This window comes from Salmo salar, chromosome ssa09 (genome assembly GCF_905237065.1).
Source record: "Salmo salar chromosome ssa09, Ssal_v3.1, whole genome shotgun sequence".
Classification (NCBI taxonomy): domain Eukaryota; kingdom Metazoa; phylum Chordata; class Actinopteri; order Salmoniformes; family Salmonidae; genus Salmo; species Salmo salar.
The window spans coordinates 77,729,802-77,755,588 of NC_059450.1; the positions used below are offsets into that span (position 1 = coordinate 77,729,802).

Consider the following 25,787-nt stretch of genomic DNA (forward strand, 5'->3'; position numbering starts at 1 on the left):
CAACACCACTTTCCATTCATTTGTATAGCAGACCCTCATGCCAAATTGAGTCGAAGGCTTTTTTGAAATCAACAAAGCATGAGAAGACTTTGCCTTTTTGTTTGTTTGTCAATTACGGTGTGCAGGGTGAATATGCAGTCTGTCGAATGATAAGTTGGTAATAAGACAATTTGACATTTTCTCAGTACATTGTTTTCACTGAGGAAATGTATGAGTCTGCTGTTAATGATAATGCAGAGGATTTTCCCAAGGTTGCTGTTGACGCATATCCCACGGTAGTTTTTGGGGTCAAATTTGTCTCCACTTTTGTGGATTGGGGTGTTCAGTCCTTGGTTCCAAATATTGGGGAATATGCCAGAGCTAAGGATGATGGTAAAGAATTTAAGTATTGCCAATTGGAATTTGTTGTCTGTATATTTGATCATTTCATTGAGGATACCATCAATACCACAGGCCTTTTTGGGTTGGAGGGTTTTTATTTTGTCCTGTAGTTCATTCAAGGTAATTGGATAATCCACTGGGTTCTGGTAGTCTTTAATAGTTGATTCTAAGATTTGTATTTGATAATGTATATGTTTTTGCTGTTTGTTCTTTGTTATAGGGCCAACAAGATTGGAGAAGTGGTTTACACACATATCTCCATTTTGGATATATAACTCTTCGTGTTGTTGTTTGTTTAGTGTTTTCCAAATTTGCCAGAAGTGGTTAGATTCTATGGATCCTTCAGTTACATTAAGCTGATTTCTGACGTGCTGTTCCTTCTTTTTCTGTAGTGTATTTCTGTATTGTTTTAGTGATTCACCATAGTGAAGGTGTAGACTCAGATTTTCTGGGTCTCTATATTTTTGGTTGGACAGGTTTCTCAATTTCTTTCTTAGGTTTTTGCATTCTTCATCAAACCATTTGCCATTGTTGTTCATTTTCTTCGGTTTTCTGTTTGACATTTTTAGATTTGATAAGGAAGCTGAGGTCAAGTATACTGTTTAGATTTTCTACTGCCAAGTTTCCACCTTCACTATTACAGTGGAACGTTTTGTCCTGGATATTGTCTAAAAGGAATTTAATTTGTTGTTGCCTAATTGTTTTTTGGTAGGTTTCCACACTACATTCCTTCCATCTATAGCATTTCTTAATATTACTCAGTCCCTTTGGCTTTGATGCCTCATGCTTTAGTATTGCTCTGTTCAAGTAGACTGTGATTTTTCTGTGATCTGATAGGGGTGTCAGTGGGCTGACTCAACGCTCTAATAGACTCTGGGTAGAGGTCAGTGATAAAGTAGTCTACAGTACTACTGTCAAGAGATGAGCTATAGGTGTACCTACCATAGTAGTCCCCTCGAAGCTTACCATTGACTATGTACATACCCAGCATGAGACAGAGCTGCAGGAGTTGTGACCCCTTTTTGTTGGTTATGTTGTCATAGTTGTACATAGGGGGGCATATGGGGGAGGGAATGCTGTCAATTCTAGGCAGGTGTTTGTCCCCTTGTGTGCTGAGGGTGTCAAGTTCTTGTCCGGTTCTGGCATTTAGGTCGCCACAGACTAGTGCATGTCCCTGGGCCTGTAAATGATTGATTTCCCCTCCAGGATGGAGAAGCTGTCTTCATTAAAGTATGGTTGATTCTAGTGGTGGGATATAGGTAGCACACAGGAGGACATTTTTCTCTGTTAAGATCATCTCCTTTTGAATTTCTAGCTAAATGTAATATGTTCCTGTTTTGATTAATTTAGTAGAGTGAGTTAGGTCTGCTCTATACCATATTAGCATACCCCCTGAGTCTCTTCCCTGTTTCACACCTCGTAGTTTGGTGGATGGGACTACCAGCTCTCTGTAACCTAGTCGGGAACCGTTGGGTCCATCTCCTCTATACCATGTTTCTTGTAGGATGACAATGTCTGTATTTCCGATTTCTTTGATGAAGTCCAGGTTCCTGCTCTTTAGGCCAAAGGCAGATGACCTTAGGCCTTGGATATTCCAGGATGAGATAGTGAAAGCTTTGTGTTCCATAAACTGGTCAATGTTGTTGGTTGTGTGGTTTGGCCTCAGGTCTGTAAGTGTCAGCAGAGCCTGCTGAGCATCTGGTACATGCCATTGGCTTGGGCTAGTGTAAGAGTGGGGGTTGAGCCTGTTTTCCTGCTCACGGCCTGGGCCGTGGTGCCATGCCAGGGGATGGTCTGTGTGGAAGATGAGGTTGCTGATGTTTCCATTTTTATAATAGTCAGCAAAAAGTGTCTCTTGATTTTCCATAAGGAGCTTCATTTTGTGATCTTTTCGTGTCTTTTCGTGCGTCTCCATTTGGTTGGAGTAGACTGTACGACTCTCCTGCCATTGTTGGGCTGAAGGGCTTTGACACCTCTCACTTGACACGTCAGTGCTAATTGAAGTTGTATCTAGATTGGTAGCCACAACTTAGCATTCAGTACTTATAAAGTAAAATATATCATTGTAATGTATTTTTCTTCTTGGCTTTTGGAAATAGAATATAGTTTCAGACTAAACATTACTCACTCAGTTCCAGGTTGGATGGTGTTTTCAGGTTTCTGTTGTTTTCCAGAGCATTTGCTGTATAGCTTTGGAATAATAATCTTTGGTAGTTGTAAGCCTTCCAGGTGATTCCGTAATTCCATCCAAAATCAGGTTGTAGGTTTAGAGCTTTGATTTTGAGTGAAGGTTATGTTGTAGAGGGTAGCATCCTGTATATGTCTCTGAGCTCCTGAAAAATACAGTAGCTCATCTGCTCATGACCTCTCTCTCTCTCTCTCTCTAGTTCTCTCTCTAGTTCTCTCTCTACTCTCTCTCAATTCAATTCAATTTAAGGGCTTTATTGGCATGGGAAACATATGTTTACATTGCTAAAGCAAGTGAATTAGATAATAAACAAAAGTGAAATAAACAATAAAAAATGAACAGTATACATTACACTCACAAAAGTTCCAAAAGAATAAAGACATTTCAAATGCCATATTATGTCTATATATAGTGTTATAACAATATGCAAATAGTTAAAGTACAAAAAGGAAACTAAATAAACATAAATATGGGTTGTGTTTGTTCTTCACTGGTTGCCCTTTTCTTGTGGCAACAGGTCACAAGACTTGCTGCTGTGATGGCACACTGTGGTATTTCACCCAGTAGATGTGGGAGTTTATCAAAATATATCAAACCTCTCTCTTTCTCTCTCTCTACTCTCTCTTTCTCTCTGTCTCTCTCTCTACTCTCTCTCTCTTTCTCTCTCTCTACTCTCTCTTTCTCTCTGTCTCTCTCTCTACTCTCTCTCTCTTTCTCTCTCTCTCTACTCTCTCTCTACTCTCTCTCTTCTCTCTCTCTACTCTCTCTCTACTCTCTCTCTCTTTCTCTCTCTACTCTCTCTCTACTCTCTCTCTACTCTCTCTACTCTCTCTCTTTATTTCTCTCTGTATCTCTGTCTCTCTCTCTACTCTCGGTTTCTCTTTGTCTCTCTCTCTCTCTCTACTCTCGGTTTCTCTTTGTCTCTCTCTCTCTCTCTCTCTCTCTCTCTCTCTCTCTCTCTCTCTCTCATTAGATTTAGGTCTAATGCTCCTGGGCACTGTGGTCTTAACAGCTCTCATTTCTACTAAATCATCTCTCCTCCGCACCATATGGTCTCACAGCGTAAATGAGAAAAGCCAGTGATTTGTGCTGTCGTGTTATCGGATATGAATAAAATTCACTCTTGTCCATGTTGATTTTTGTCCCTGGCGAATTACTGATTTTCATATCTTAATGTTCTGTCTACGTCACTCTTTATCTCCATGGTAGTTCAGCTTGAATAGAGTTTTTAAATGGTCTGGAGAAAAATAAATGTTGTTTATGGACAGTTGAGCAATGGGACGTGAGTGAATTAATCAAGTCTATTGTACGGTTCTCTTCATTTGTGATCATCAAATATAGGCTGTATTATTTTATTTCTTCCTGTAAATACAATGATGCTGATCAGCCGTTTTCATTATCGCTATCACTGCATCCCTTATAGTGTATTATAAATGCAAACACATGCATGATGTACGTATATGTACAGTTGAAGTCGGAAGTTTACATACACTTAGGTTGGAGTCATTAAAACTAGTTTATCAACCACTCCACAAATTTCTTGTTAACAAACTATTGTTTTGGCAGGTCGGTTAGGACATCTACTTTGTGCATGACACAAGTCCTTTTTCCAACAATTGTTTGCAGACAGATTATTTCACTTAAAATTCCCTGTATCACAATCCCAGTGGGTCAGAAGTTTACATACACTAAGTTGACTGTGCCTTTAAACAGCTTGGAAAATTCCAGAAAATGATGTCATGGCTTTAATAGTTTCTGATAGGCTAATTGACACATTTGAGTCAATTGGAGGTGTACCTGTGGATGTATTTCAAGGCCTACCTTCAAACTCAGTGCCTCTTTGCTTGACATGGGAAAATCATGGGAAAATCAAACAAATCAGTCAAGACCTCATAAAAAAATTGTAGACCTCCACAAGTCTGGTTCATCCTTGGGAGCAATTTCCAAATGCCTGGAGGTACCACGTTCATCTGTACAAACAATAGTACGCAAGTATAAACACCATGGGACCACGCAGGCGTCATACCGCTCAGGAAAGAGACGCGTTCTGTCTCCTAGAGATGAACGTACTTTGATGCGAGAAGTACAAATCAATCCCAGAACAAACAGCAAAGGACCTTGTGAAGATGCTGGAGGAAACAGGTACAAAAGTATCTATATCCACAGTAAAACGAGTCCTATATCGACATAACCTGAAAGGCCGCTCAGCAAGGAAGAAGCCACTGCTCCAAAACTGCCATAAAAAAGCCAGACTACGGTTTGCAACTGCACATGGGGACAAAGATTGTACTTTTTGGAGAAATGTCCTCTTGTCTGATGAAACAAAAATAGAACTGTTTGGCCATAATGACCATCGTTATGTTTGGAGGAAAAAGGGGGAAGCTCTCAAGCCGAAGAACACCATCCCAACCGTGAAGCATGGGGGTGGCAGCACCATGTTGTGGGGGTGCTTTGCTGCAGTAGGGACTGGTGCACTTCACAAAATATATGGCATCATGAGGAAGAAAATGATGTGGATATATTGAAGCAACATCTCAAGACATCAGTCAGGAAGTTAAAGCTTGGTCGCATATGGGTCTTCCAAATGGACAATGACCCCAAGCATACTTCTAAAGTTGGGCAAAATGGCTTAAGGACAACAAAGTCAAGGTATTGGAGTGGCCATCACAAAGCCCTGACGTCAACCCTATAGAAAATGTGTGGGCAGAACAGAAAAAACTTTCCCATTCTTAAAATAAAGTGGTGATCCTAACTGACCTAAGACAGGGAATTTTTGATAGGATTAAATTTCAGGAATTGTGAAAAACTGAGTTTAAATGTATTTGGCTAAGGTGTATGTGAACTTCTGACTTCAACTGTATATCTCTGAACATCTGGTCCAGGGAGATGAACTCCAGGCTGGACTGTAGACTAACGTTGGGTGGTTCTCTGAACATCTGGCCCAGGGAGATGAAATCCAGACTGGGCACTAGACTAACCTTGGGTGGTTCTCTGAACATCTGGTCCAGGGAGATGAACTCCAGGCTGGGCAGTAGACTAACCTTGGGTGGTTCTCTGAACATCTGGTCCAGGGAGATGAACTCCAGACTGGGCAGTAGACTAACCTTGGTTGGTTCTCTGAACATCTGGTCCAGGGAGATGAACTCCAGGCTGGGCAGTAGACTAACCTTGGGTGGTTCTCTGAACATCTGGTCCAGGGAGATGAACTCCAGACTGGGAAGCAGCTCAATGAACTGGCTGAACGACTCCAGCTTAAAGGCATTGCAACGCACTGGAGTCAGGTCCACCAGTTCAGGCCTAATCGCCCAACATCAGTGCTCAACCTCACTAATGCTCATGGATGAATGGAAGCAAGTCCCAGCAGCAATGTTCCAACATCTAGTGGAAAGCCTTCCCAGAAGAGTGGAAGCTTTTATAGCAGCGAAGGGGGGACCAACTCCATATTAATGCCCATAATTCTGGAATGAGATGTTCGACGAGCAGATGTCCACATACTTTTGGTCATGTAGTGTATATTTACAGGCAGAAACAGAAACCCACTCTGAGTCACGTCACAGTGGACCCCCCATAGAGACAGCTGTTCTCTGATCTATATCACCATGTGTATTTGGGCTGGAGGATCTGGGTACAGTACTGTAGTACCCTCTGGGAGTGTTGTGACCTCCAACAGCACCACCTGCACTACTCTCTTTCCTCTGAGTTAATTGGACCTCCAGCAGCACCACCTGCACCACTCTCTCTCCTCTAAGTTAATTGGACCTCCAGCAGCACCACCTGCACCTCTCTCTCTCCTCTAAGTTAATTGGACCTCCAGCAGCACCACCTGCACCACTCTCTCTCCTCTAAGTTAATTGGACCTCCAGCAGCATGACACTTGGTCTCCATGGCAACCCTGAACTGCAGTGAGATGGATTACAACTTCTACTGCCCTTCCTGCCTCTCTAAACCCCTCCTCAACCTACTACACGCACGTACACACACACACACACACACACACACAGCGACCCTACCAGACCCAATCAACTAATCCGTTCAGTATTATTTATGGCTGCAGAGGGCTCCCCTGATGCCTATAAAGAGGGAAGCCCCTCCCCTCCCTGACCCTCCAAACCCACTCTCCTAAAGAGCCCTTCAATCCCATTGTATGATTAACAAAGCCATCTTCTCTTCACATGTTCCCCTTTTAGTGGGGTAATGGGGTTCACTCCTTTTCTAATGGGTGGCCAAGAAGAGCCAAGGTGTCAACCATGTTGTGTCTAACCCTCCCCAAGCCGAGACAGTTGCATTTACCCCCAATCACTGTGGTGTATCAGACAGACAGACAGACAGACAGACAGACAGACAGACAGACAGACAGACAGACAGACAGACAGACAGACAGACAGACAGACAGACAGACAGACAGACAGACAGACAGACAGACAGACAGACAGACAGACAGACAGACAGACAGACAGGCAGAGAGACAAACAGGTCTGCTGTCCTCATGTGGTCCCTTACAAGTGACATTTTATTACAACTATAAATGTCCCTAAAAGCTCTATCGCTAACCCTCCGTCCAGAAGAACAAGAAAGAGAATTAAAGCAAATGGCAGAAGAGAAATAAAAGTGAATTAACCAATAACAATTCACCCAGTGTGCCCAACCTCTCCAACATGTTTTTTTCTTTTTCTTCTAGTAACTCATCTAAATTAGTTTGACGTTTTTCGGGATGGGAGCCAAAAAGGCTTTTATAACCATAAATGGTATGGATCAGGATAAATCACATTAAGCTGTCCAATTTAATTAAAGTATCGACAAAACATAATAGATACTTACAAGGAGGAAAAACTATTTCCATTTATAATTTCCATTTACCGGCTCTTGGTAGGCAGCAAAGGAATGTTACGTCTTAAGCAGAGAGCTCGGAGCACCCAAGGGAGCATTAGAGACCATACAATGATTTAGAAGTCCTCTTCTCTTTCTTTAAATTCTGCATCAGAACAAATGTGGGAGGACGAAGGTGTCGGTGTAATGAATCGAGTGGCTGCCCCACTTTAGCCTGAGTCAGCTCTCAGCCAGGATGATCAATAGTGGAATATTTTTATTCATAAAGCAGCGAGTTAATTCAATCAAGGAGTCTTTGGGGTAGATGTAAGACACTAAGCAAGGGCGGAAGAGTTAAACGTCTGGAGCAGAATACAAAGCCGAGTACAGAAGACGATAAGGATAAGCTTTGATTAGCCAGCACAGATGCCCCAACTTTAATGTCCATCAACTTGATCTTTTATTAACCCAGGTTCCACATCGCTAATAGAATCCCAATAGCCTGTGCTGTCTTCACAGCAATGGAGGGTTAAGTATGGAGAGTTAAGTATGGTGGGTTACGCATGGAGGGTTACGTATGGAGGGTTAGGTATGGAGGGTTACGTATGGAGGGTTACCTATGGAGGGTTAGGTATGGAGGGTTAGGTATGGAGGATTAAGTATGGAGGGTTACGTATGGGGGTTACGTATGGTGGGTTACGCATGGAGGGTTAAGTATGTAGAGTTAAGTATGGAGGGTTAAGTATGGCAGGCGAGTTTCTGTCTGCTGACTCTCTTGAGTTCAGAATGGTAAATCTAAACTCAGCAAAAAAAGAAACGTCCCTTTTTCAGGACCCTGTCTTTCAAAGATCATTCATAAAAATCCAAATGACTTCACAGATCTTCATTGTAAAGGGTTTAAACACTGTTTCCCATACTTGTTCAATTAACCATAAACAATTAATGAACATGCACCTATTGAACGATCGTTAAGACACTAACATCTTACAGACGGTAGGCAATTAAGGTCACAGTTATGAAAACTTAGGGCACTAAAGAGGTCTTTCTATTGACTCTGAAAAACACCAAAAGAAAGATGCCCAGTGTCCCTGCTCAACTGCGTGAACGTGCCTTAGGCATGCTGCAAGGAGGCATGAGGACTACAGATGTGGCCAGGCCAATAAATTGCAATGTCTGTACTGTGAGACGCCTAAGATAGCGCTACAGGGTGACAGGACGGACAGCTGTTTGTCCTCGCAGTGGCAGACCACATGTAACAACACCTGCACAGGATCGGTACATCTGAACATCACACCTGCGGGACATGTACAGGATGGCAACAACAACTGCCCGAGTTACACCAGGAACGCACAATCCCTCCATCAGTGCTCAGACTGTCCGCAATAGGCTGAGAGAGGCTGGACTGAGGGCTTGTAGGCCTGTTGTAAGGCAGTCCTCACCAGACATCACCGGAAACAACGTCGCCTATGGGCACAAACTCACCGTAGCTGGACCAGACCGGACTTTCAAAAAGTGCTCTTCACTGACGAGTCGCAGTTTTGTCTCACCGGGGATGATGGTCGCATTCGCGTTTATCGTCAAAGGAATGAGCGTTGCACCGAGGCCTGTACTCTGGAGCGGGTTCGATTTGGAGCGGTGTCGGGCCTGGGCTGGGCGTCTGGGGGTAGCGGTGTCGGGCCTGGGCTGGGCGTCTGAGGAGAGCGGGTCGGGCCTGGGCTGGGCGTCTGAGGGGAGCGGGTCGGGCCTGGGCTGGGCGTCTGAGGGGAGCAGTGTCGGGCCTGGGCTGGGCGTCTGAGGGGAGCGGTGTCGGGCCTGGGCTGGGCTTCTGAGGGGAGCGGTGTCAGGCCTGGGCTGGGCATCTGAGGGGAGCGGTGTCAGGCCTGGGCTGGGCATCTGAGGGGAGCGGTGTCGGGCCTGGGCTGGGCTTCTGAGGGGAGCGGTGTCGGGCCTGGGCTGGGCATCTGAGGGGAGCGGTGTCGGGCCTGGGCTGGGCTTCTTAGGGGAGCGGTGTTGGGCTTGGGCTGGGCATCTGAGGGGACCGGTGACCGGGAGGGGGCCAGCCGCTGGTGATGCCTCCCACAATCACGGTCCTGTGAAATCAAACAAATACTGTATGATACATATATGCAGGGTAGACCAACCAACCTGGAGCCAGACAGGCTTGGTTAATTTATGTAATGGCTCCTCATGTTACTGAAGCCAGGGCTACTCTGAGAGGAAGGACAGGCGACAGAGGACAACACTAAGCCCTTCCATTCCATCCACTATGGGTTTGCATGATGTGTGTTGAACTGTCTTCCCTGGAGCTGTGTGTATAAGGGAGGGAAGGTGGTTACATGTAATATAAATGAAATGGGGGTTGACCTGGTTAGTGTCATTCACTTCAAATGAATAATGTAATCTCAGAGACAGGATTAGCTGGGACAGAGCCTTTGGTCTCATCATCATCTCCCATGTCTCCTCCACCTCCTCCTCTTCTTCTTTCTCCTACTCTTCCTCCTCCTCTTCTTCTTTCTGCTCCTTCTCCTCTTCTTCTTTCTTCTCCTCCTCCTCTTCTTCTTTCTCCTCCTCCTCCTCCTCCTCCTCCTCTTCTTCTTTCTTCTCATCCACTTCCTCCTCCTCCTCCGTCTTCTTATTTCTCCTCCTCCTCCTCTTCCTCCTCTTCTTCTTTCTCCTCCTCCTCCTCCTCCTCTTCTTCTTTCTCTTTCTCCTCCTCCTCCATCTTCTTCTTTCTCCCCCTCCTCCATCTTCTTCTTTCTCCTCCTCCTCTTCCCCATCCTCCTCCTCCTTTTCTTCTTTCTCCTCCTCCTCCTCTTCTTTCTCCTCCTCTTCCTCCTCCTCCTGCTGCTTCACTGGTACTGTAGGTCACTGGCTGCATCACAAATAGCACATCATTCCCTGTATAGTGCACAACCTCTGACCACAACGCTATGGGCCCTGGTCAAAAGTAGTGCACTATAAAGGGATACAGTGCCTTTAGGGAAGTAGCCACTGACTGTGCCCAGGGAGTCTGGGTCTGGACTGGACTAGATTGGTCTGGGTCTGGACTGGCCTGGGTCTATGTCTGGGTCTGGACTGGACTGGACTGGATTGGTCTGGACTGGTGTGATGGTCGGGTGGATTGGTCTAGGGCTTGGGTGGTGTATTGGCCTGGGGGGGGTGGTGGTGGTGGTGGTGGTGGATTGGTCTGTGGCTGGGGTGGGGCTCGGGTGGTGTATTGGTCTGGGGTGGTGGTGGTGGATTGGTCTGTGGCTGGGGTGGGGCTCGGGTGGTGGATTGGTCTGGGGTGGGGTGATGGTGGTGGATTGGTCTGTGGCTGGGCTGGGCTGGGGCTCGGGTGGTGGATTGGTCTGGGCTGGGTTGGTGGTGGTGTATTGGTCTGGGGTGGGGTGGTGGTGGTGGATTGGTCTGGGCTGGGTTAGTGGTGGTGGATTGGTCTGGGGTGGGGTGGTGGTGGTGGATTGGTCTGGGGTGGGGTGGTGGTGGTGGATTGGTCTGGTCTGGGGTGGTGGAGGTGGATTGGTCTGGGCTGAGTTAGTGGTGGTGGATTGGTCTGGGCTGGGTTAGTGGTGGTGGATTGGTCTGGGCTGGGGTGGTGGTGGTGGATTGGTCTGGACTGGTGGTGGTGGTGGTGGTGGATTGGTCTGAGCTGGGTTAGTGGTGGTGGTGGATTGGTCTGGGGTGGTGGTGGTGGATTGGTCTGGGCTGGGTTAGTGGTGGTGGATTGGTCTGGGCTGGGGTGGTGGTGGTGGATTGGTCTGGTCTGGGTTAGTGGTGGTGGTGGATTGGTCTGGGCTGGGTTAGTGGTGGTGGATTGGTCTGGGCTGGGTTAGTGGTGATGGATTGGTCTGGTCTGGGGTTAGTGGTGGTGGATTGGTCTGGGCTGGGTTAGTGGTGATGGATTGGTCTGAGCTGGTTTAGTGGTGGTGGTGGATTGGTCTGAGCTGGTTTAGTGGTGGTGGTGGATTGGTCTGGGCTGGGTTAGTGGTGATGGATTGGTCTGGGGTGGTGGTGGTGGATTGGTCTGAGCTGGTTTAGTGGTGGTGGTGGATTGGTCTGGGCTGGGTTAGGGGTGATGGATTGGTCTGGGGTGGTGGTGGTGGATTGGTCTGAGCTGGTTTAGTGGTGGTGGTGGATTGGTCTGGGCTGGGTTAGGGGTGATGGATTGGTCTGGTCTGGGGTTAGTGGTGGTGGATTGGTCTGGGCTGAGTTAGTGGTGATGGATTGGTCTGAGCTGGGTTAGTGGTGGTGGATTGGTCTGGGCTGGGTTAGGGGTGATGGATTGGTCTGGGGTGGTGGTGGTGGATTGGTCTGAGCTGGTTTAGTGGTGGTGGTGGATTGGTCTGGGCTGGGTTAGGGGTGATGGATTGGTCTGGTCTGGGGTTAGTGGTGGTGGATTGGTCTGGGCTGGGTTAGTGGTGATGGATTGGTCTGGTCTGGGGTTAGTGGTGGTGGATTGGTCTGGGCTGGGTTAGTGGTGATGGATTGGTCTGGGGTGGTGGTGGTGGATTGGTCTGAGCTGGTTTAGTGGTGGTGGTGGATTGGTCTGGGCTGGGTTAGGGGTGATGGATTGGTCTGAGCTGGGTTAGTGGTGGTGGATTGGTCTGGGCTGGGCTGAGATGGTTGTACTGGGGATGTGGATAGAGTTTGTGTTGCTAGCAGGCAGCAGAAAGCCTCTGACAAGACTAGCTGCCTCCTGACTGGATCTGGCTGTGGAAATTAAATTTGACATGCAGATAATAGCCCTCCCGAGAGCAACACGCCTTGGACAGCACATCACACCACTCCTGTTCTGTTTGATAGGTACCCTAGATAAGCAGGGTGCAGACCAGACCAGTCAGTCAGGGGTATAGAATCAACAGCTGGGTGTATACATTCTCTCTTTATGGCAGCGTGTTGTTGGTAAGAGTTATGGAGACAGCCAGATGTCTGTTTTGACGACGGTAGTAGAGGTTATGATTTGAGCAAGAGGGTTGATGATAGCTGAGGTTTTGAGCTGTTTTCCACTTTCATTTCACATTGGAATGGTAATCTTCCTCATGTGACTGTCCCTATTTCACTTTCCCTCTTATCTTCCGGAAAGGGAGAGGCCATGATAACTAGAAATAGAAACTGAATTGTGTTGCCATGCCATTCATTCTTTTTCCGATGTCTGTTAAGGAAATTGAATAGAATAAAGTTGTGTGTGAATGCATGTGTGTGTGTGTGTGTGTGTGTTTACCTGCTTTAAGGACGGCTCTTCCTTGCAGCGAACGTGGGCAGCTTTGATACCTGTGTGTTGCTAGGATTTTATCAGTAATATGTTTTGGTGCTGCCATCTGGTCTGGACATGGAAGGCTTTAATGGAATCAATAGGAGATTTATAGCAGCCATCCTGTGAGTCAGAAAGAGGAGGGTGAAAGAAAAATACAATTAATGACATTTGCAAGCAGATTGTCAGTGTCGGGAGACCGATGCTCTCCCTCCCTCCTCCCCCACACAAAACTGTGTGTGTATGCGTTAGTGTGTGCCTGCGAGTGTACTTGCATGCGTACATGTGTGTTTGCGTGCGTGCGTGTGTGTGTGTGTTTGCGCGTGAGTGTGTGTTTGAGTGGGTAGATGATGTGGATAGTACACTGTTGGTTGTCTGTGTGTCCTCTTAACGCGGAGGCAGGAAACCAATCTCAGCAGGATGATCGTCTCTTTGAAGGTGGAGATCTGACTCACCTAAAATAACTTGCAACACTGAGGATACAGGGGATCCATACACCATGTATCAAGCATCACCACCTGCCAGCAACACTGTGGAACGTGCTGCCTGCTGTTCATCACAGATTATTAACAACAGCAGTATCTCCCCAATATCAAATAACATTAGCAATGAGATTACATAGGCAAGGCCTATTACTGCTCAACAGATATAGCAGAGGAGATAATACGTAATCAAATTAATGACATAACTTCTTCTCATTTAACATGTTGTATACAGTACCATACTTTACAGCTGTGGTGTTTGGGAAGAAATTCTAATGTCCTCCAAAGTTAATATGGCAGCATAACGTCGATTGCCAATGTTTAGTGCTTCCCCGTAAAATCCTCTTCACGTGTGTGTGTGTGTGTGTGTGTGTGTGTGTGTGTGTGTGTGTGTGTGTGTGTGTGTGTGTGTGTGTGTGTGTGTGTGTGTGTGTGTGTGTGTGTGTGTGTGTGTGTGTGTGTGTGTGTGAGAGAGAGAGGTTGCTCAAAACCGCAGAGAGAGATTCTATTTCATAATGGCTCTTATTTAGGTTGGATGGTTTCCTTTTTGTCTTTAGGACGAAGAAAACACAGCCGAGTAAACAAAACAATAAAACATTTATTAGCACTGGAAGTCCTGTATAAAACCGTAGCCTCTCTCCTCTCGTAGCACGCAGAGGACATGACGGAACCGCGACTCACCACTCAGGAAAATGAAAACACTATGAGAAGAAACAAAAATTGCCAAAAAATAAATACATTAAACATTTGATTTTTATCTGTTTTGCATTTATGCCATCAAAGTCAGCATGTAAGCAATGGTGAAAGCAGTCGGAAAGAAAAATACATTCCTACCCAATGTGTCGGAGGTATAAACACGAGATACATTTTCCATCTGTGCTGCGTGTTAAAGTGGCGTATTATGAGTTATACTCCTTCAAACGTTTGCCTTCTTTGTACATGTACCGAGACTTTTCCAGATCTTTTCAAAAAGGCCACGGCCAAACAATCCAAGGTTATTGAAAACATCAAGCACAATAAAGCTAGGTCAAAATGGTGTATTCATTATTAAAGACACAGCACACTAATCAAGACTTCTGGCACTAATAAAACTCCCATTTAATAACGTCCATCCAATAAATGCTGTTTTAAGAAGGTTGTGATAGGAAATTGCTGGTGATACTTTTTAATACATAATTATGGGCTGGCAGTAGGAGGGAGAGGAGACAGAGAGAGAGAGACAGAGAGAGAGAGAGAGAGAGAGAGAGAGAGAGAGAGAGAGAGAGGTGGAGAGTGCCTGGGCTGGCAGAATTCCACAGTGTATTTGGATCCTTGCCTGATTGTTTATCACTGGAATTGGTCGTAGCAAGGTCAGCAGTTATACCCACCGGTGGTCTCTCTCTCTGTAATGTGGAGCAGGCATGACTGGGAAACAGACACCCTGATTAGCCCCCCCCAGATATTCCATATCTCATTTATTTCCTCCCTGCCCAGTAATTGCATTCTTGTTTTCAAATTATGTTTGCCCGGTAAGGATCTACAAACAAACAAGCTTAATAAAGTTAAGCAAAACCATTGTGACATGTCCAAAATAATTTGCTTCAGAACTGAATGCATAGAGGGAGAAGAAAGACTGTCAGGGCAGTAATGTCATGCCATGTCTCAGTCTGTGGGTGTTCATTTCTTCTGTCATGCGTTCTCCAGTTACTCAAACCCAATGTGATTGCTTCAGTTTTCCTGGAGAATAATGGAACACTCTCGGAGGGTTCTACTTAAGTTAGAAATGTTGAAATGTTTTACATTAAAAACATGTGCACACATATGTATTCCCCACCACACATGACAGGGAGAGAGGGGGATATAAGAGGGAAGAAGGAGACAAAAGGTAAGATATGGTGTTTATGGTTTTGAACTTTAAAGGGATGCCTATCATTACTCAGAACGCTGGAGCCACAGAATTCTCCAGAATGTGCATATGTTCTTAAAGCTTCGCCTCTCTGAAATGCGAGTTGTGCCTTCAAACTGCCTCTAACGTTTCATCCTTGTCTTTATCTCATGCTCCCTAGGGATCTCAGTGAGAACCAGATCCAGGCAGTTCCTCGTAAGGCTTTCCGTGGGATCACAACTGTCAAAAACCTGTAAGTAGCCCTACTCCTTCCTCTATCCTCCTCCATATATGGAAAGCACATTAACAAGCACCTGGCGTGGCTTCTCTGTGAAAGACAAAGGAGGAAAGAGTTATGTGTCTGACATGTCCATCAATCAAGTTACTACAGTTCACTGTTAAAGGGGAAGATGCTGCAGCTGATTTGCATGGACTCTGATGATGATACGATATAAAACCACATTGCCGGGTGACTGTGTTGGGCAGAACTTTAAAGAGGGAGAAGGAAGCAACTCCAAGCCAATGTCCCCTATTCGTTGCCCAGAACAATAAACGTTGCATTACCCAAAACTCTGTCCCAAATCAGCCAATCAGAGGAGGGCTTATCGATGATTCACTGCAATTATTGTGTTGGTGAGATTAGTCTTAATGGGCCGACCACTGTGTTTGGAGTGAAGTATCACGGCCCACAGCCCTATGGGATGCACCCATAGAATGAACCCTCCCTCTCAGTGTTGATGGCTGAACTAAGGTGCCTTTTTGAACCTTTTGCTATAAATTACAGGGTTACGGTTAGGGTTAGCCAAGTGGAAGTCATGCTGGTTATGTTTATGAGAATCCAGCGGCATGCCCACACAGGTCCCACCAGCTAAACACTCACAGAGAGCGAGAGATTTAAAAAAAAAAAAAGCTTTTGACTCAATTTGACATGAGGGTCTGCTATACAAGCTGATGGAAAGTGGTGTTGGGGGAAAAACATATGACATTATAAAAATGTACACACACAACAATTGTGCAGTTAAAATTGTAAAAAAACACACACATTTCTTTCCACAGGGCTGTGGGGTGAGACAGAGATGCAGCTTGAGCCCCACCCTCTTCAACATATATATCAACAAATTGGCGAGGGCACTAGATCAGTCTGCAGCACTCGGCCTCACCCTACTAGAATCTGAAGTCAAATGTCTACGGTTTGCTGATGATCTGGTGCTTCTGTCCCCAACCAATGAGGGCCTACAGCAGCACCTAGATCTTCTGCACAGATTCTGTCAGACCTGGGCCCTGGCAGTACATCTCAGTAACTCAGTACATCTCAGACTAAAATAATGGTGTTCCAAAAAAGGTCCAGTTGCCATGACCACAAATACAAATTCCATCTAGACACCGTTGCCCTAGAGCACACAAACAATCTATACATACCTCGGCCTAAACATCAGCACCACAGGTAACTTCCACAAAGCTGTGAACGATGTGAGAGACATGGCAAGAAGGGCCTTCTATGCCATCAAAAGGAACATAAAATTCGACATACCAATTAGGATCTGGCTAAAAATACTTGAATCAGTTATAGAACCCATTGCCCTTTATGGTTGTGAGGTCTGGGGTCCGCTCACCAACCAAGAATTCACAAAATGGGACAAACACCAAATTGACACTGCATGCAGATTTCTGCAAAAACATCCTCCATGTACAACATAAATCTCCAAATAATGCATGCAGAGCAGAATTAGGCCGATACCCGCTAATTATCAAAATCCAGGAAAGAGCCGTTAAATTCTATAGCCACCTAAAAGCAAGTGATTCCCAAACCTTCCATAACAAAGACATCACCTACAGAGAGATTAACCTGGAGAAGAGCAAGCTGGTCCTGGGGCTCTGCTCACAAACACAAACAGACCCCACAGAGCCCCAGGACAGCAACAGCAACACAATTAGACCCAACCTATTCATGAATTAAACTAAAAGATAATTACTTGACACATTGGAAAGAATTTACCAAAAAAACAGAGCAAACTAGAATGCTATTTGGTCTTAATCAGAGAGTACACAGTGGTAGAATACACTTATCTCCACAGAGAGAGAGAGGAGAGAAGAGAGAAGAGAGAAAGAGAAGAGAAAGAGAGAGAGAGAGAGAGAGAGAGAGAGAGAGAGACGGTCAATCACAGCCTCGTCACTTGTTATAGCATTTAGCACAGTTAGCCATGGCTAATTCTTCAGCTGTTCGCAGACCATATAGGATTGAGGGAGAGAGGGAGGGAGACAGTGAGTTGTAGCTTGCAACTCTTTCGTAACCCCCCCACACACACACACACAACTCCTCCTCAGTACGCCTCCACCCCAGCAAGGTGACTCCTGATTTAATTGCTGAAATAGTCCAACCCTCCATTTTCTTTCCAAAGAAAAACCCTTACAGATTCCAATCGGCCCATGTATTGATTTCCTCATATGCTCTCTCCACTCTCCCCTAATGCCCTCCTTTTCTACTGCTCTACAGTAGGGACACACCGCTCTCCCCACACACTCGTAATCTCATCCCTGATATCCTGCAGAAAGCTTTATTGGCTACTGAAAACTGGAGTGGCATTCATTTCCCTCAGCTTTCAGATTGCCTGGCTTTTCCTTTTTTTACATTCTCCAAGAAACAGGGAGATATTATTCTAATGGCTCTCTAAACAACTGAGACATATGTCACACATCTGTATATATCAGAGCAGATAACATGATCTGCATCTGGGGCTGAATGCCGCCCTTGGCTGTGTTCTGTTAAGTGTCAGCTCCACACACACACACACACACACACACACACACACACACACACACACACACACACACACACACACACACACACACACACACACACACACACACACACACACACACACACACACACACACACTGACTACTGTATCTGTCTATCCTTAACACAATATGCCAATCCACAATGTTGTCCATTAACTGTAACAAAATGGCTGCCCACTGAATGTCTCTCCAGGCTTATAAACGTATTTGCCAGAGAGCACGGACATGACATGTTGTTGCAAAAGTGGCAGAATACAGATCTCTGTCAGCCAGCAAAGCAACCTCCACTGGGCTGGGCTGACAGTGAGTTATTGGCCATGTATGAGGCTAGCGCACTGATGTCCCTCTGGTCTAAACACTGAAGCCTCACAACTGCTATATCAACTAAATGCAGTCCAGCTCTGCAGCTGGTATATCAACTAAATGCAAGGGGTGATTGAGAGTCCAGCTCTGCAGCTGCTATATCAACTAAATGCAAGGGGTGATTGAGAGTCCAGCTCTGCAGCTGGTATATCAACTAACTGCAAGGGGTAATTGAGAGTCCAGCTCTGCAGCTGGTATATCAACTAAATGCAAGGGGTGATTGAGAGTCCAGCTCTGCAGCTGGTATATCAACTAAATGCAAGGGGTGATTGAGAGTCCAGCTCTGCAGCTGGTATATCAACTAAATGCAAGGGGTGATTGAGAGTCCAGCTCTGCAGTTGCTATATCAACTAAATGCAAGGGGTGATTGAGAGTCTAGCTCTGCAGCTGGTATATCAACTAAATGCAAGGGGTGATTGAGAGTCCAGCTCTGCAGCTGGTATATCAACTAAATGCAAGGGGTGATTGAGAGTCCAGCTCTGCAGCTGGTATATCAACTAAATGCAAGGGGTGATTGAGAGTCCAGCTCTGCAGCTGTTATATCAACTAAATGCAAGGGGCGATTGAGAGTCCAGCTCTGCAGCTGCTATATCCCCCAGCATCCCCTCTCTCCCCCAGCCTCCCCTCTCTTCTCTCCACCAGCCTCCCCCAGCCTCCCCTCTCTCCATCAGCCTCCCCCAGCCTCTCGCCCCCAGCCTCCCCGGTCACCACTTTGCCCCAGTCACCCTCCCCCTGGGCTTGTATTGTCCAGTCTTCCTGCATGTGGCTCATAAAAAGAAGCCAGCTTCATGCTCTCCTACCCAGAATGCTGTGCCATCTCACCGTTTGTTTGAATTATGTTTTGGCGGTGAGAGGTGGAGCCGGTGCGTGGTTTACGACCACCTCGGACCGTAAGACATGTCGCTCGCTGCAGATGGCGGCACTCAGCCTTTTATGTCACCCACTAATCCCGCTCGCAGACCGTTCAGGGCGCAGCTTAGCCTACCATGCCATCACATGACACGACAAGCACTGCAGGCACACTGTATCACTGTACCCAGAGCTCTGCCCACTGACTCACACTACAGACACCAACACAGTCCTACTGCCCCACCCATCACCCCTCTTACTGCCCCATCCATCACCCCTCTTACTGCCTCACCCGTCACCCCTCTTACTGCCCCACCCATCACCCCTCTTACTGCCCCACCCATCACCCCTCTTACTGCCCCATCCATCACTTTACTGCTCACCCGTCACCCCTCTTACTGCCCCACCCATCACCCCTCTTACTGCCCCACCCATCACCCCTCTTACTGCCCCATCCATCACCCCTCCTACTGCCTCACCCGTCACCCCTCTTAGTGCCTCACCCGTCACCCCTCTTACTGCCTCACCCATCACCCCTCTTACTGCCCCATCCATCACCCCTCCTACTGCCTCACCCGTCACCCCTCTTACTGCCTCACCCGTCACCCCTCTCCACCTCATCTAGTGGGCTCTGCAGTGTCCTCTCTGTCCAAGTTCATATCAGTATAGAGAGAGAGGGAAAGAGAGAGAGTGAGCAAGAAAGAGAGAGAGAGAGAGAGAGAGAGAGAGAGAGACATCATCACTCTTTAGGCTTTGTGTCCACGTCTGTCTACATAAGGACACTGGCTAAATAGCCACTGACTGTCCTGTCCTCTGCTGTGCTAATCAGGACAGGACACAGTAGCTAGGTATAGATTGGCTGCGTGATTTATCTCCATCCCTTCCACTGTCCTTTCCTCCTCCTGAAGCCCTTTAGTCTATCCATCACCCAGCCCAGTGACAGCAGAGCAGCTCTCCCTGAAATTGCACCATATTCCCTACATAGTGCACTACTCTTTCTAAAACAAAAGCAGTGACTATAAAAGCAACATGGAACCATCTGTGACTTAACCCTTGTCTCGAAGACACTCCAACCCCATTCACTTCCTGTTGTCTTAGCTGATGAACGTTGATCAACTGGGTCCAAAATTAATTAGGAGGCGTGCGCCTGCTGGTTTAGAATCCTGCTCCATCCTTCCCGATGACAGACTAATAGGCCTGGGCTAGTGGGTCTGTTCTTTTAAGGCCCTAGTCTCTGAGTCCTCTCTCTGTCTCTCTTTCTTTGTCTCTCTCCCCCTCTCTCTCTCTCTCTCTCAACCCTCTCTCTGTTTTTCTCTCTCTATCTCTCTGTCTCCCTCTTTCTACTCTCTCGCTCTCTACTCGCTCTCTCTCTCTTTCTCTCTCCCACTCTACTCTCTTTCTCTCTACTCTCTTTCACTCTCTCTCTACTCTCTCCCTCTCTACTCTCTTTTTACACTGTCCTCTCTCTCTACTATCTATATCTCCCTCTCTACTCCTTCTTTCTCGCTCTCTACTCGCTCTCTCTCTTTCTCTCTCCCACTCTACTCTCTTTCTCTCTACTCTCTTTCACTCTCTCTCTACCTCTCTACTCTCTTTTTACCCTGTCCTCTCTCTCTACTATCTATATCTCCCTCTCTACTCCTTCTCTCTCTCTCTCTACTTTCTCTCTCTCGCTAATTAAATCCCCCCCCCAAATTAGTTTGCTTTATTGTCATGAAATACTACAATTTGTAGATATTGCCAAAGCAGTATAGTGGTATAGCATTTCAGTAAACCCAGTACATTGCAAGAGGATAATGAAATCCAGTTAATTTCAGTAGTAGTAATAATAATAGTACATATAATCATGTATACAGGTACAACACTACTGCTGTTGTATTGTGGAATCTTCGGTCGATATATGTAATTTAAAATAATATATTATAAAAAGAAAAAGAATGAATGAGTAATAAATAAACAACAAAATGTACATAGATAATGGTTACACTATGTATTACTGTGTAACGGCCGTTGCAGGGAGTAGACCAAGGCGCAGCATGGATAGTGGTCATCATGAAATTTATTGAAAGAAACACTGAATCAAAAACCAAAGTGCAACAGCTAAACAGTTCTGTCAGGTAAGAATTACTAAACAGAAATAAACCACCCACAAAACCCAAAGAAAAACAAGCTACCTAAGTATGGCACCCAATCAGCGACAACGATGTACAGCTGTCCCTGATTGAGAGCCATACTAGGCCAAAACAAAGAAATACAAAAACATAGAAAAAAAGGACATAGAATTCCCACCCAAGGCACACCCTGGCCTAACCAAAATAGAGAACAAAACCCCCCCCCCCCCAAAGGGGGCGGAATCCGGCCGCAAAACCTAAACCTCTAGGGAAGGGTCCGGGTGGGCATCTATCCGCGGTGCCGGCTCAGGAGCGGGACGCAGACCCCGCTCCACCACTGGCTCACCCCACTTTGGTGGCGCCTCTAGAGCGGGGTCCCTCACCGCCTACCCCGGACTGGGGACCCTCGCTGCGGGCCCCGGACTGGCGGGCGGCGACAGGCGGGCGGTGACAGGCGGCGCCGGACAGGCGGGCGGCTCTGGCGGATCCGGACAGGCGGGCGGCTCTGGCGGCTCCGGATAGGCGGGCGGCTCTGGCGGCTCCGGACTGGTGGTCGGCTCCGGACAGGCAGGCGGCTCTGGCGGCTCCGGACTGGCGGGCGGCTCTGGCGGCTCCGGACTGGCGGGCGGCTCTGGCGGCTCCGGACTGGCGGGCGGCTCTGGCGGCTCCGGACTGGTGGGACTTGCAGTAGGCCTGGCTCTAGGCGCAGGCACAGGATTCACCAGGCTGGGGAGACATGCAGGAGGCCTGGCTATGGGAGCAGGCACAGGACTCACCAGGCTGGGGAGACTTGCAGGAGGCCTGGCACTGGGCGCAGGCACAGGACTCACCAGGCTGGGGAGACATGCAGGAGGCCTGGCTCTGGGAGCAGGCACAGGACTCACCAGACTGGGGAGACATGCAGGAGGCCTGGCTCTGGGAGCAGGCACAGGATACACTGGGTCTTGAAGACGCACTGGAGGTCTGGAGCGCACAGCCTGCACAACCCGTCCTGGCTGAATTGTCACTGTAGCCCGGCACGGGCGGAGTGCTGGCACAGGGCGAACTGGGCTGTGCTGAGTAATGATGGCTGCCGTGCGTAGAGCAGGCGCAGGGTAGCCTGGGCCTAGGAGACGCACTGGTGGCCAGATGTGCTGCGCCGGTGCACTTCTCCCTGGCTGGATGCCCACTCTAGCACGACACTTGCGGGGGGCTGGTATCGACCGCACCGGACAGTGCGTGCGGATGAGCAAGACCGTGCGCACTTCCGTATAGCACAGTGCTCTCCACGCCAAACGCTCCCCATAATAAGCATGAGGAGTTGGCTCAGGTCTATTGCCTGACTTACCCCAACTCCCAGTGTGCCCCCCCAAAACAATTCTGGGGCTGCCTCTCAGGCTCCTGTAGCTGACCTGCCTGTTCCTCCCAGTATCGCCGTTCCGCTTTAGCTGCCTCAATCTCCCACTGCGAACGGCGATACTCCCCAGGCGTTGTCCAGGGTCCTGCCCCATCCAGGATCATGTCCAAAGTCCAGGAGTCCATCACCCTCTGTTCCTCCATTCCACGCTGCTTGGTCTTCTTGTGTTGGGTGGTTCTGTAACGGCCGTTGCAGGGAGTAGACCAAGGCGCAGCGTGGTTAGTGCTCATCATGAAATTTATTGAAATAAACACTGAATCAAAAACGAAATTGCAACAGCTAAACAGTTCTGTCAGGTAAGAATTACTAAACAGAAATAAACCACCCACAAAACCCAAAGGAAAACAGGCTACCTAAGTATGGCTCCCAATCAGCGACAACGATGTACAGCTGTCCCTGATTGAGAGCCATACCATGCCAAAACAAAGAAATACAAAAACATAGAAAAAAGGACATAGAATGCCCACCCTAGTCACACCCTGGCCTAACCAAAATAGAGAACAAAAAACCCCTCTATGGCCAGGGCGTGACATACTGTTAGTTATTTACAATGTAAATACTTCAAGGAATTAATTGTCATGGGATGTCCCTATGGCAATCATATACAGTTGAAGTCGGAAGTTTACATACACTTAGGTTGGAGTCATTAAAGCTCGTTTTTCAACCACTCCACAAATTTCTTGTTAACAAACCATAGTTTTGGCAGGTCGGTTAGGACATCTACTTTGTGCATGACACAAGTAATTTTTCCAACAATTGTTTACAGACAGATTATTTCACTTATATTTCACTGTATCACAATTCCAGTGGGTCAAAAGTTTTCTGTGCCTTTAAACAGCTTGGAAAATTCCAGAAAATGATGTAATGGCTTTAGAAGCTTCTGATAGGCTAATTGACATCATTTGAGACAATTGGAGGTGTACCTGTGGATGTACACTGCTCAACAAAAATAAAGGGAACACTTAAACAACACAATGTAACTCCAAGTCAATCACACTTCTGTGAAATCAAACTGTCCACTTAGGAAGCAACACTGATTGACAATACATTTCACATGCTCTTGTGCAAATGGAATAGACAACAGGTGGAAATTATAGGCAATTAGCAAGACACCCCCAATAAAGGAGTGGTTCTGCAGGTGGGGACCACATACCACTTCTCAGTTCCTATGCTTCCTGGCTGATGTTTTGGTCACTTTTGAATGCTGGCGGTGCTTTCACTCTAGTGGTAGCATGAGACGGAGTCTACAACCAGGATGGCACATCAATGCGAGCTGTGGCAAGAAGGTTTGCTGTGTCTGTCAGCGTAGTGTCCAGAGCATGGAGGCGCTACCAGGAGACAGGCCAGTACATCAGGAGACGTGGAGGAGGCCGTAGGAGGGCAACAACCCAGCAGCAGGACCGCTACCTCCGCCTTTGTGCAAGGAGGAGCAGAAGGAGCACTGCCAGAGCCCTGCAAAATGACCTCCAGCAGGCCACAAATGTGCATGTGTCTGCTCAAACGGTCAGAAACAGACTCCATGAGGGTGGTATGAGGGCCCGACGTCCACAGGTGGGGGTTGTGCTTACAACCCAACACCGTGCAGGACGTTTGGCATTTGCCAGAGAACACCAAGATTGGCAAATTCGCCACTGGCGCCCTGTGCTCTTCACAGATGAAAGCAGGTTCACACTGAGCATGTGACAGACGTGACAGAGTCTGGAGACGCCGTGGAGAACGTTCTGCTGCCTGCAACATCCTCCAGCATGACCGGTTTGGCGGTGGGTCAGTCATGGTGTGGGGTGGCATTTCTTTGGGGGGCCGCACAGCCCTCCATGTGCTCGCCAGAGGTAGCCTGACTGCCATTAGGTACCGAGATGAGATCCTCAGACCCCTTGTGAGACCATATGCTGGTGCGGTTGGCCCTGGGTTCCTCCTAATGCAAGACAATGCTAGACCTCATGTGGCTGGAGTGTGTCAGCAGTTCCTGCAAGAGGAAGGCATTGATGCTATGGACTGGCCCTCTCGTTCCCCAGACCTGAATCCGATTGAGCACATCTGGGACATCATGTCTCGCTCCATCCACCAACGCCATGTTGCACCACAGACTGTCCAGAAGATGGCGGATGCTTTAGTCCAGGACTAGGAGGAGATCCCTCAGGAGACCATCCGCCACCTCATCAGGAGCATGCCCAGGCGTTGTAGGGAGGTCATACAGGCACGTGGAGGCCACACACACTACTGAGCCTCATTTTGACTTGTTTTAGGGACATTACATCAAAGTTAGATCAGCCTATAGTGTGGTTTTCCACTTTAATTTTGAGTGTGACTCCAAATCCAGACCTCCATGGGTTGATAAATTGTAAACTATGTAAAGAAAAAAGTATTTAATAAGATTATTTCTTTCATTCAGATCTAGGATGTGTTGTTTAAGTGTTCCCTTTATTTTTTTGAGCAGTATATTTCAAGGCCTACCTTCAAACTCAGTGCCTCTTTGCTTGACATAATGGGAAAATCAAAATAAATCAGCCAAGACCTCAGAAAAAAAATTGTAGACCTCTACAAGTCTGGTTCATCCTTGGGAGCAATTTCCAAACGCCTGGAGATACCACGTTCATCTGTACAAACAATAGTATGCAAGTATATACACCATGGGACCACGCAGTTGTCATACCGCTCAGGAAGGAGACGCATTCTGTCTCCTAGAGACTAACATACTTTGGTGTGAAAAGTGCTTATCAATCCCAGAACAACAGCAAAGGACCTTGGGAAGATGCTGGAGGAAACCGGTACAAAAGTATCTATATCCACAGTAAAACAAGTCCTATATCGACATAACCTGAAAGGCCGCTCAGCAAGGAAGAAGCCACAGCTCCAAAACCACCATAAAAAAGCCAGACTACAGTTTGCAACTACACATGAGGACAAAGATCGTAGTTTTTGGAGAAATGTCCTCTGGTCTGATGAGACAAAAATAGAACTGTTTGGCCATAATGACCATCGTTATGTTTGGAGGAAAAAGGGGGATGCTTGCAAGCCGGAGAACACCATCCCAACCGTGAAGCACGGGGGTGGCAGCACCATGTTGTGGGGGTGCTTTGCTGCAGGATGGACTTGTGCACTTCACAAAATAGAATAGATGGCATCATGAGGAAAGAAAATTATGTGGATATATTGAAGCAACATCTCAAGACATCAGTCAGGAAGTTAAAGCTTGGTTGCAAATGGGTCTTCCAAATGAACAATGACCCCAAGCATACTTACAAAGTTGTGGCAAAATGGCTTAAGGACAACAAAGTCAAGGTATTGGAGTGGCCA

At 47.0% G+C, this 25,787-nt stretch overlaps 1 protein-coding gene across 3 annotated transcripts in view; it reads left to right on the forward strand.

Annotated features, from left to right (window-relative positions):
- The window catches only part of LOC106611956 (slit homolog 3 protein), a 458,837-nt gene that overhangs the window by 175,629 nt on the left and 257,421 nt on the right, over window positions 1–25,787 (forward strand). For all 3 annotated transcript variants that reach the window (XM_045724040.1, XM_045724037.1, XM_045724038.1), the window contains one exon: window positions 15,154–15,225. In XM_045724040.1, coding sequence (XP_045579996.1) covers window positions 15,154–15,225 — 72 coding nt within the window. The remainder of the gene's footprint in view (window positions 1–15,153; window positions 15,226–25,787) is intronic.